At 38.4% G+C, this 12,201-nt stretch overlaps 1 protein-coding gene and 1 pseudogene across 1 annotated transcript in view; one reads left to right on the plus strand and one right to left on the minus strand.

Annotated features, from left to right (window-relative positions):
- The window catches only part of PTAR1 (protein prenyltransferase alpha subunit repeat containing 1), an 81,173-nt gene that overhangs the window by 22,742 nt on the left and 46,230 nt on the right, over positions 1–12,201 (plus strand). The window contains exon 3 of the mRNA XM_058301689.1: positions 86–152. Within this exon, the coding sequence (XP_058157672.1) occupies positions 86–152 (67 nt within the window). The remainder of the gene's footprint in view (positions 1–85; positions 153–12,201) is intronic.
- Positions 10,472–11,592, minus strand: LOC101443463 (etoposide-induced protein 2.4 homolog pseudogene; annotated as a pseudogene).

Raw genomic sequence — 12,201 nt, forward strand, 5'->3', positions numbered from 1 at the left:
AAATAAAGAAGTCCTTAAAAGAAAGAGAAGCCAAGCTCTAAAGAGTAGGACTATTTGTTTTTAATATGACTTCTCTTTATTTTAGAATTGATAGATGTCACATGTACCCTGCTGCTTCTAAATCCAGACTTTACCACTGCATGGAACGTGAGGTATGTCATTCTCATCGGTGAAAAGATGAAGTTTGTCCAAATTTCTGAAAACATATAAGCCCCATGAGTTAGCTCTTTTAAAAATGAAATATAAACCATATACTCATGGCATCTTACACTATTTCTTCTACCCATTCTTTATATCTCCATGACCAAACTTTTTGTCCCTTTTATCATATTTGCATCTATTCTCCATAAGCCTTCTTGCTTGAAATGTAAATTGTCATGTAGAATTACAATATACTATTTGATATTTGCTTTTGTTTTCCTTTCTTTTTAGGGGTTTGGGGTAATCAGTTTAATTGGTTGCATTGGAAGGCATTGGTTGGTATATTTGAGAAGGACTGCAGTGCAGTGGAAGGTACATAGAATGAGGATTCAAAGCCACAAGGTGTTAGTCTCAATTTTTAGTCACTTAGTGAGATAAATCACTTGAAGTCTCTGTGATTTATTATTATTTATCTGTTTTACTGATTTCTAAACTTCTTGATACTGATTATTGCAGCTGTTAAAATACAGAATACTTGGTTGAAACATTAAAATTTATGCCATGTTCTTTTTTTTTTCACTGATGTTTTTTTCACCTAAACAGTACAGGTTGAAACTAATTGCTTATTTATTAGTCTAACAGATTTTTTGGGGGGGGAAAGCAGGGTACTAATTATAAATAAGTAAAAGTGAAATGTCATTGAAAATTCTGACTACATTTTACATTTTCTTAACTTTTTATTTTGAAGTCCTTTGAAACTTGCAGGACAGTTACAAAAATAATGCAAACCCAGACAGAGAACTTTGACATACCCCTCTGCCCCCAGATACCATATCAACCAATTTTAACATTTTCCACATTTGCCCCATTTTCTGAACACTTGAGTTTAGGCTGTATACATCATGCACCTGGAGCTCTTAATACTGCCATGTACATTTCCTAAGAACAAGGATATTCACTTACACATCCACCTTAAGGGCCATTATCAAGGTAAAGAAATTTAACACTGATGTAAAGCCTAAGTGTATATTCTGATTTTTTTCATGTGTCCCAGTGTGTCTTTTGAGCCTTCTCTCCTCCCTTGTTAGATCCAATTCAGGATCATGTATTGCCTTTAATTATTATTGTCTCTTTAGTTGCTTTTTCACCCTTCCTCTCTCCCACCCTTCCTTCCCCTCCTCTCTCCCTCCCTTCCTCCCTCCCTTCTTCCTTTTCTTTCTTATGCACAACATAAACTTTCCCATTTCAACCACTCCCAAGCATACTATTCAGTGTGATTAAATTTAACGTCCTTAATCTGTAACATTCACATTTGTTTTGATACCAACTGAACTTCAGTAGACTATATTTTTTAACCATCTATCCCCTCAACTTTATGTATTTCTTGTCACAATTTACATGTTTATACATTATGAGTCCAAACCACTGATTCCTCATTATATTTTATGCATTTGCCTTTTAGATCTTATAGGAAGTAAAAAGTGGAATTGCAAACCAAAAATACAGTAGCCTGGCATTTTATTTACCCCAGTCATTATCCTTACCACAGATCTTTGTTTCTTAATGTGGCTTCAATCTTATCTATTGTCCTTTCTTTTTATCTTGCAGGACTGTCTTAACATCTTTTGTGGGACAATAGCAGTGAAAAACTCCCTCGACTTTCGTTTATTTGGGAATGTCTTAATCCCTCTCTGATTTTTGAAAGAATATAGAATTCTTGGTTGGCATATCTTTGCTTTCAGCATTTTAAATATGTCATTCCACTGTTTTTTGTTCCATGGTTTCCAACTAGAAATACGCACTTAATCTTATTAAGGCTTTCTTGTATGTGACAAGTTGCTTCTTTCTTGAGGTTTTCAGAATTCTCTATTTTTGGCATTGGACAGTTTGATTATAATATGCTGCAGCATGTGTCCTTTTGGATTTATCTTGTTTGGCATTCATTGAGCATCTTACTTGTGTATATTCATGTCTTTCATTAAATTTGGAGTGTTTTCTGCCATTATTTCCTTGAATATTCTTTTGCTCTCTTTTCTTTTTCTTCTGGAACTCCCACAATGTGTGTATGGACATGCTTGATGGTGTCCCACAGGTTCCTCAGGCTCTGTTCACTTTTCTTCATTCTCTTTTCTTGCTGCTTCTTAAACTGGATGTTTTCAATTGTCTTATCTTCAGGTTTACAGATTCTTTCTGCTGCCAGCTCCAATCTGCTGTTGAACCCTGCTAGGACTTTTTGTTACTATGGTCTTCAGCTCTGTTTGGTTCCTTTTCAAAATCTCCACCTCTCTATTGATATTCTCTTTGTGTTCACTTATAAATTTCCTGGTTTCCTTTAGTTTCTATCCATGTTTCCTATAGGTCTTTGAACATATTTAGGACCATTTTTTTTTTTTTTTTTTTTTTTTTTTTTTTTCTGATCAAGCCTCGTTTATTGGGGGTAGAACATGGGAATATATAGAGAGGGAAGGGAGCATGTACATAGGTGATAGGCTGGTCTTTTGGGTGGCAGACGTCCAAGGAGGGGATTGGCCGACAGTTTGCACCGACTGGGTCTGCGGAGTTTTTCATTTAGGACCATTTTTAAAAAGTCTTTGCTTGATAAATCTCAGGTCTGGTCCTTGTCATTGATAGTTTCTGATACTTTTAGTCTTTTCCTTTGCCTGGGCCATCACTTCTTGTTTCTTTTGTTGAAACCTGGACCCTTTTAAATCTTACTGTGTTATCTCTGGAATTTAGATTCTGAGCCTCAGTTCCTCAACTTTATATCCAGCTAGTGTTATGACAGAGCTTTTCTTGAATGCTAGGAGCTCACACACAGAAGACAGAAAAAGAAAAGACCCTTCCTAGTCTCTGTAGATTGACCTATGGGGGCTGCTCTCCTTCAGAGTTTATTTACACAGTGAGTTTAGACAATTGCTCCCGGCCAAAGCATAGGGGCCTCCCTGATCTCTCTGTTCATGTGTCTATCTAGGGCATGTTTGTGCGGCCCTAGAAAATCCACTGATTACCAGGAAATGAATGTCCTCTCTTCCCTAGGAAATAATTTGCTCATGGTCCCAGGCATTGCAGTGTATGTCCTACACCCAGCAATTCCTTGTCCAGGCAGCATGACTTGACTGCTGTCCTACAGCATTCTGTAAGAGAGTTCTGTGAGACGCATTATACACGCAGTGCAAGTTTTGAGATGGTGAGTCCCTCAGTCTACAACCAGACCGATTGACCAGACATACATTCCCCCCGTATGCACTAGGATCCACACTAGGGCACCTCTCTGCTCCACAGCAAACAGGTGAGGGGTCAGAAAGGGGCTATCCAGAGTCACAGGAGATCCTGCCACTCTTAAGTAGTCCCTTTCTTGATTTAGTACTTGCCCTGTTACTGCAGTCTAATTTTATCTGGAGCGTTGAGAAAGATGTTTCTACTGGTTCTTCATGCTTGTTCAAAGCTTTTGTGGGAGGATGGAGCCCTGAAACCCAAGGTTGCATTTTGAGTTAATGTTTAGACTACTTACTGAGTTTTGTATTTGTCAGTGATTTTTTAAGAATGTAGGTAAATTCTATTACATGTCTTTTTTAAAGTGTTCTTTACATGATCAAGTACTTAAAGAAATATAGAATGAGATGTAAGGCTTTAAAAAGTTATTAAATTTTAGAATTCTTCTTTCCTTTTACAGAAAGTACCACAATAGTAAAGGAATAGATTAATGTTTATTGAGTGACTGTTCTAAGCTAGGGACCACACTACGACTTTATATGTTATCTCTTTTAATCCACACAGTACTTGGCAACATGTGTTCATTCATGCGTTCATTCAAATATGTATTAACTACCATGTGCTAGATTCTAGGCACTGGAAATACAGCTATTAACAAAATAAAAATTCATGTCCTGTGGAACTTCACTCGAATATGGAAAGAAAGATGTTAAGGTTATAAATCAGTAAAATATACATAGTAGATCAAGTGGTGGTAAATCCTGTGGAGAATAAATGGGGAGAGGAAGTAGGGAAAGTAGGAAAGAGGGTAGAAAGAGTGTTATTGTAGTTTTAAATAGGGGACATTTGAGCAAAGACCAACAAGAAGTCAGGGATGAATCCCTGTGGATTTCTTGGGGATGAGCATTCCAGATCGAAGGAACAGCAAGGCTAAAATGTACCTGGGTGTTCTGAGACAGCAGGAAAGCCAGTATAACTGGAGTAACAGAACAAGGGAGAGAGCCATAGGAGATGAGGTCAGAGAGTTATGGGCCAGATCTTACAGAGTTTTGTAGCTCCTCGTAGGCTGTTGTAGGGACTTTGGCTTTTAGTCTGGGTGAGAAGAAAGTCATTGGATGTTTTCAAGCTGAGAAAGGAGAATATCTTAAGTTTTAAAACTTTGGCTCCTCTAGGAAAAGTAGACTGTAATGGGGCAGTGAGTGTATATGAAGTTAGGAAGTAGTTGTAATTTATGTGAAAGATGTTGGTGACTTGAATTAGAGATTAGCAGTGGAAGTAGTGAGAAATTCTATGATTCTGAGTAGATCTTGAAGTTATAATTAGATGTCATAGAAAGGGAGGAATCTAACTTGACTCTTGTTTTGGGCTGAAAAACTGAAAGGATGGAATTGTCATTTATGAAGATGGGAATGTTTGAGGGGCAGATTTAGGTCAGGTTAGAGATCAAGAGTTCATTTTGGGACATGTTAGGTTTGTGTCGAAGTAGTTGTATGAGTTTGAAGTTCATGGGAAAGATCTGGGCCAGATATACATTTGGGAACCATTAGCATATAGATAGCATTTCAAGCCATGAGACTAATTGAGATCCCCAAATATTAGTCAATGTAGACAGAAAAGAGAACCAGTCCAAAGACTGAGCACTGGGACACTCCAATTTTCTAGAGCTAGCTTTCTGAAGAACTGCCAAAATGTCGTCCACAGTGACTTCACCATATTACATTCTTACAGCAATGAATGAGTGTTCTTTTTCTATATCCTCTCCAACTCTTATAATTTTTGTTTTTTTTTTCTTTATAAAGCAGTTTTATTGAGATACATTCACATACCATACAGTCCATCCAAAGTGTACAATTTGTGGCTTTTAGTATATTCATAGAGTTGCACATGCATCACCACAATCAATTTTAGAACATTTTCATCACTCTAAAAAGAAAAATCCTATACTCCTTAGCTGTCACCTATCAATCTCTCTGTCCTTCCCCAGCCCTATATAACCAATAATCTATTTCTCTTTCTATAGATTTACTTATATTTACATTTGATATAAATGGAATCATGCAATATGTAGTGTGTTGTGTCTGATTTCTTTCATTTGGCATAATGTATTTTAAAAATTATTTTTTAATTAGAGAAGTATGTTTACAGAAAAGTCATGTGAAAAATACAATGTAAGGGGACGTGGGCTTGGCCCAGTGGTTAGGGCATCCATCTACCACATGGGAGGTCCGTGGTTCAAGCCCCGGGCCTCCTTGACCTGTGTAAAGCTGGCCCATGCACAGTGCTGATGCGCGCAAGGAGTGCCGTGCCATACAGGGGTGTCCTCCGCATAGGGGAACCCCACACGTAAGGAGTGCGCCCCATAAGGAGAGCCGCCCAGCGCTAAAGAAAGCGCAGCCTGTGTAAGAATGGTGCCGCCCACATGGAGAGCTGACACAACAAGATGACACAACAACATGCCGCTGACAACAACAGAAGCGGACAAAGAAGACGATGCAGCAAATGGACACAGAGAACAGACAACTGGGGGAGAGGGGAAGGGGAGAGAAAGAAAGAAATAGATAAATCTTAAAAAGAAAAAAATACAACGTAGGGGAGTGGATATTGCTTAAGTGGTTGAGTGCCTGCTTCCTATGTACAAGGTCCTGGGTTCAAGCTCTTGTACCTCCTAAAACCAAAACAAACAAACAAACAAATGAAAAAACCAACTCTAATTGGGGAGCAAATGTAGCTTGGTAGTTGAGTGCCTGCTTCACATGTACAAGGTCTTGGGTTCAATCCTCCATACCTCCTAAAAAATAATAAAAAAATAGAAAAATTTTAAAGTGACATTCCCATGTACCCCCCTGTTGTTGACACTTAGCATTAATAAGGTACCTCTGTTACAATTGATGAAAAAATGTTGAAATAGTGCTATTAACTATAGCCCATAGTTTAAATTAGGTTTCTTTTTCCCTATATACCATCCTATTCTATTATATACCACCTTGTAATAGTGTGTTGTACATCTGTTTTAATTCATGAAAGAGTACTTTTATACTATTAGTCCCAGTCCATCGTCTACAACAAGGTTCACAGTGCTATACAGTCTCATGTTTTATCTTCGAATTTTCATTCTAGTAATATATATGAGCTAAAATGTCCCCTTTGAACCAAATTTATATACATAATTCAGCACATTTACTTACACTCATAATAATGCGCAACCATTTATTTCCAAACCATTATAGTCCATCTTAAATGGAATTTCTGTGCAAACTAAGCATCAGCTCCCTGTTCTCTACCCCACTGTATCCCCTGGTAACTTATATTCTAAATTCTATCTCTTTGAGTTTGCTTATTATAATTAGTTCATAGCAATGCGATCATACAATATTTGTCCTCTTGTGCTTGACTTATTTCAGTGTGCATAATGTCCTCAAGGTTTGTCCATATTGTGTGCAACAGGACTTCATTCCTTTTTACAGTTGAATAATATTCCATCATATGTATATACACACTTTATTTATCCATTCATCAGTTGATGTACAGTTGGGTTGCTTCTATCTTTTGGCAATTATAAATCATGCCCCTGTGAACATTGATGTGCAAATATCTGTTCAAGTATCTGCTTTCAGTTCTTTTGGGTATACACTAGTAGCAGGATTGTCAGGTCATATGGTAATTCTTAACTTCCTGAGGACTGCCAAACTGTCTTCTACAGTGGCTGTACCATTTTACATTTCCACCAGCAATGAATGACTGTTCCTTTTTCTCCATATCCTCTTCAACATTTGTAGTTTTCTTTTTTTAATCTTAGCCACTCTAGTGGGTGTGAAGTGATATCTCATTGTGGTTTTGATTTGCATTTCCCTGACAACTAGTGATGTTGAGCATCTTTTCATGTGCTTTTATCTATTTGTATATCCTCTTTCAAGAAATGTGTATTCAGCTCTTTTCCCCATTTTTAAAATAGGGTTATTTATCTTTTAATTTTTGAGTTGTAGGATTTCTCTATATATTCTAGATATTAAACCCTTCTCAGATATGTGGTTTCCAAATATTTTCTCCCACTGGGTAGGTTGTTTCTTCACTTTTGTGACAAAGCCTTTTGCACAAAAGTTTTTAATTTTGAGGAGGTCTCATCTATTTTTTTCTTTTGTTGCTTATGCTTTGGATGTAATGTCTAAGAAACCATTGCCTAACATAAGATCCTGAAGATGCTTCTCTATATTTTTTTCTAGGATTTTTATAGTCCTGGCTTTTATATTAAGGCCTTTGATTTGATCCATTGTGAGTTAATTTTTGTATATAGTGTAAGATAGGGGTCCTCATTCACTGTTTTGCGTATGGCTATCCAGTTCTTCTAGCACCATTTGTTGAAGAGGCTATTTTTTCCCAATTGTGTGGACTTGGCAGCTTAGTCAAAAATAAGCTGACTGTAAGTGTGAGGGTCTGTTTTTTAACTCTCAATTTGATTCCATTGGTTAATATATTTCCTTGTGTCACTGCCATACTGTTTTGACTATTGTAGCTTTGTAATATGCTTTAAAGTCAGTTAGTGAGAGTTCTCCAACGTTGTTGTTCTTTTTCAAGATGTTTGTGGGTATTTGGGGCCCATTACCCTTCCAAATAAATTTGGTAATTAAGTCTTCCATTTCTGTAATATAAGCTGTTGGAATTTTGATTGGGACTGTGTTGAATCTAAATCATTTTGAGTAGAATTGACATCTTGATGATATTTAGTCTTCCAGTCCATTAACACAGAATATCCTTTCATTTATTCAGGTCTTCTTTGATTTCTTTTGGGAATGTTTTATAGTTTTCTATATACAAGTCCTTTACATTCTTGGTTAAATTTATTCCTAGATATTTGATTCTTTTAGTTGCTATTGTAAATGGAATTTTTTAACCTTGATTTCCTACTCAATTTACTCATTATTAGTATATAGAAAAAAAATACTGATTTTAGCCTGTTGGTCTTGTACCCCACCACTTTACTGAATTTGTTTATTATCTCTAGTAGCTTTGTGGTTGATTTTTGGGGACTTTCTATATATAGGACCATGTCATTTGCAAATGGTGAAAGTTTTACTTCTTCCTTCCAATGTGGATGCCTTTTATTTCTTTTTCATGCTTAATTGCTGTGGCTAAACCTTCCAGTACAATGTTGAATAATAACGGTGACAGTGTGAATCCCTTTTCCATATCTTAGAGGGAAAATCTTTCAGTCTTTCACCATTGAGTATGATGTTACTGTGGGTTTTTCATATATGCCCTTTATCATGTTGAGGAAATTTCCTTCTATTCCTATTTTTCTACAAGTTTTTATCAATAAAGGATGCTGAATTTTGTTGGTTGTCTTTTCTGGGTCAATTGAGATGTTTATGTGTTTTCTTTTCCCTTTGTTTTGTTGATGTGATGTGTTACATCTATTGATTTTCTTATGTTGAACCACCCTTGCATATCTGGGATTAAACCTACTTGATCATGGTGTATAGTTCTTAATGATGTGCTGTGATTTATAAGTATTTTGTTGAGTGTTTTTGCATCTATGTTCAATAGAGATTTTGGTCTGTAATTTTCTTATCTTGTAGTATCTTTATTTGGCTTTAGTATTAGGGTGATTTTGGCCTCATATAATGAGTCAGGTAGTGTTCCTTCCTCTTCAGTTTTTTGGAAGAGTTTGAGCAGTATTGGTATTGATCCTTCTAATAGTGATTGGTAGAATTTACCTGTGAAGCTGTCTGGTCCTGGGCTTTTCTTTACTGGGAGGTTTTTGATGATTGATTTAATTGTTTTGCTTGTAATTGGTGTGTTGAGAGCTTCTAATTTTTGTAGAGTGTTTGTGGGTTGTTTGTGTTTCTAAGAATCTTTCCTTTTCATCTAGGTTAATTTTTTGGCATATAATTGTTCATAATATCTTCTTATGATCCTTTTTATTTCCGTGGGGTCAGTGGTAATATTCCCCCTCTAATTTCTGGTTTTATTTATTTGCATCTTCCCTCTTTTTCTCTGTCAGTCTAGCTGAAGGTTTGTAGAGATGTGTGTGTGTGTGTGTGTGTGTGTGTATATATATATATATATATATATATATATATTTTTTTTTTTTTAGGTACTGGAGCTGGGATTGTACCAGGAACTCAAATGTGGGAAGCCTGCACTCAATCACTGAGCCACATGGGCTTCCCCTGAGTTGGTTTTTTTCATTTGTTTGCTCGTTGTTGTTTTTTTCTGTGGGAAACCAGCTCACATTTGTGATATTTTAAAATTGCACAATTTTTTTTGACACCCCGCCCACCCTATACCCCACATTTAGTTTCTTAAAATGACAGGAAAAAGCCAAACAGTCATAGGTTTAATGTGTTTAATAACTTTACCCCTTCAGTTCCTGTTTGCAGCACCCAATATTCCTTTGAAATACCAGATAGGCACAGCAGTGGCCAACAGTATATTTCAGGCCTCTCAGAGTTTAAATGTTTAGATTCTCTGTCCATTCTGAATTGCAGTGGTACTTGTCCAGAATTGGTACCTCCGTATGGGGAACTTTAAATGTACCAGTGAAAAAAAGCTTTTTCCTCTTCAAGGGGAAAGGAGAAAATAACTCCTCAAAACCCAGCAGATCTGGCCAGGAGGTCTTTCCTTCTGTCCCATTTCTTCAGGCTTTTTTTTTGCAGTGAAGCAAGATACCCAAACCTAACCTGAATTACAAGAAACAAGACAGTGATGGCTATGAAGGCCCCCACATCTGATGTATGTGCTTAACAGAAAAACAAAAATAACAAATCCACAAATTACAACAGCTAGATTTATAAAATCCATTCATCCAAAGGTGATAGAAGACAGGAAGGGGAGGTAGGAAGAGTAAATGGCACAGGGAGAAAAACAAGTATTCAGATCAGCCCAGGCATAGGGGCTGGCAAATGCTAGAAAGTAGCTGCAGAAAAACCTGTGGTACTTTCAGACTTAGTTAGGGTGATGTTAAAAATCCACATACTGGCACCAGGAAATTCTGCCTTACTTGCATCAAAGACAGAAATTCCAGTTCCTCAGAAAGAAGGGAATATGTAGAGGGCCCTTGGCAGAGGGGGTCCTGCCTTCCCTGGGTAGTGGAAGGAGAAAAGGGAAAAAATCTGCCACAGCCTTCCAATCCCACCACCGCCTTTGGATGGCAGGAGATTCAATGGCCTGCAACAGCCTTCAGTTTGGCAGGCAATGGATGTGGTGAAGAGAACTTCTTTGCAGAGGTTGAGCTACTCAGGGCAGACTGCAGGTAGACTGTCTTGTGGAAGAGTCTGTTGCTTAAGAAGACCACCAAGGAGAAGAGGGGCAACTGGAAAAGGTATGCTTTGCCAGGGGCCTTTGCTTCATTGGCGCTGATAATGAGTAAAGGAAAGAAGATAGAGAAGAGACAGCTGCTGATAACATATGATGAGGCAGGAGGCATTGCTGTGAGAAAAGCCAAGGGCAAACCAAATCCAAAGTAGTAAAGCCAGTTCCTTTCTGTATTTGATAACCGCTGGTGCATTTCAATTCTTTTATTGAACCAGCAATATTCAAAGCAGTAAAGTGAGTAGAGAAGGACATATGCAAGAGACTAACCAGCTGACCAACAAGCTGAATGTGAAAGAAACTCACAAACATCCCCTGGATAAGGAAAAGAGCCTGCAGCAAAAGATTGAAGAGCATGTCGGTAATTATTTTGCTGACACTAGGGAAAAGATGAGGCTTCTTCCCTGATACCTCAAATGCCAGATCAGCTGTATCTTGAAACCAGTGGCATTGACAACTTTGCTAAGCACAAACAGGGAGCACCCAAAGAGCACTGAAAATTGACGCAAGGAAGAATTCCAGCCAAAACCAAACATCTCCATATAGTGATGGATCACCAGTAATTTGTGCTGTTACTGACTGAAGCACAGGAATAAACACTTGGTGAAACAAGAGACTGAACCAGAATACTCTGCCATTCCAAGCACAGCTACTGGAAAATTCTGTTAACAATACATGGTTCACTCTCCTGCTTCCACTTAAGCTCTGGACTCTCCAGTGGGCCAGGACACTACTAGCTCTTCTCTGATGCTGTTCCTCTCTTTTGCTGGATTCGAGCATCTAGCCTTGAGATAGTACTAATACCCCAGATGGAGTCTTTGATTCCCCTGCCAAGGTCCTAGAGAAAGGTTTTGACACTGTCAGCCATCTCTTCACCATTGAAACTATCAGCTACACAGAGGGCAGTGAAGCATCCCAAATCTCTCATTGTGAAGGACCTGGCAGCTCTGCTGCCCAAGCTCTGGCCCCGGCCCAACCCCTCACCCACCATGGGCCCAGTTGGCTGCTTGGTGTCTGACTGCCTGCTCCCGCAGGGGCTCTGCCAGACCTTGTTGTTTGTTTTTGTATTTAGGAGGCACCAGGGACCAAACCCAGGACCGTCCCATGTGGAAAGTAGGCACTCACCTGCTTGAGCCACATCTGCTCCGAGGGCTTGTCAATTTTACTGATCTTTTCAAAGAGTCAAATTTTGGTTTTACTAATTTTTAAATTTTTTAGAATTCTTTTTTTTTTTTTTGAATGCAAGCATTCTCCTTTTTTTTTTTTTTTTAAGATTTATTTATTTATTTAATTTCCCCCCCTCCCCTGGTTGTCTGTTCTTGGTGTCTGTTTGCTGCGTCTTGTTTCTTTGTCCGCTTCTGTTGTCGTCAGCGGCACGGGAAGTGTGGGCGGTACCATTCCTGGGCAGGCTGCTCTTTCTTTTCACGCTGGGCGGCTCTCCTCACGGGCGCACTCCTTGCGCGTGGGGCTCCCCCACGCGGGGGACACCCTTGCATGGCATGGCACTCCTTGCGCGCATCAGCACTGCGCATGGCCAGC

The sequence above is a fragment of the Dasypus novemcinctus genome, chromosome 8 (assembly GCF_030445035.2).
Source record: "Dasypus novemcinctus isolate mDasNov1 chromosome 8, mDasNov1.1.hap2, whole genome shotgun sequence".
NCBI classification, from domain to species: Eukaryota; Metazoa; Chordata; class Mammalia; order Cingulata; family Dasypodidae; genus Dasypus; species Dasypus novemcinctus.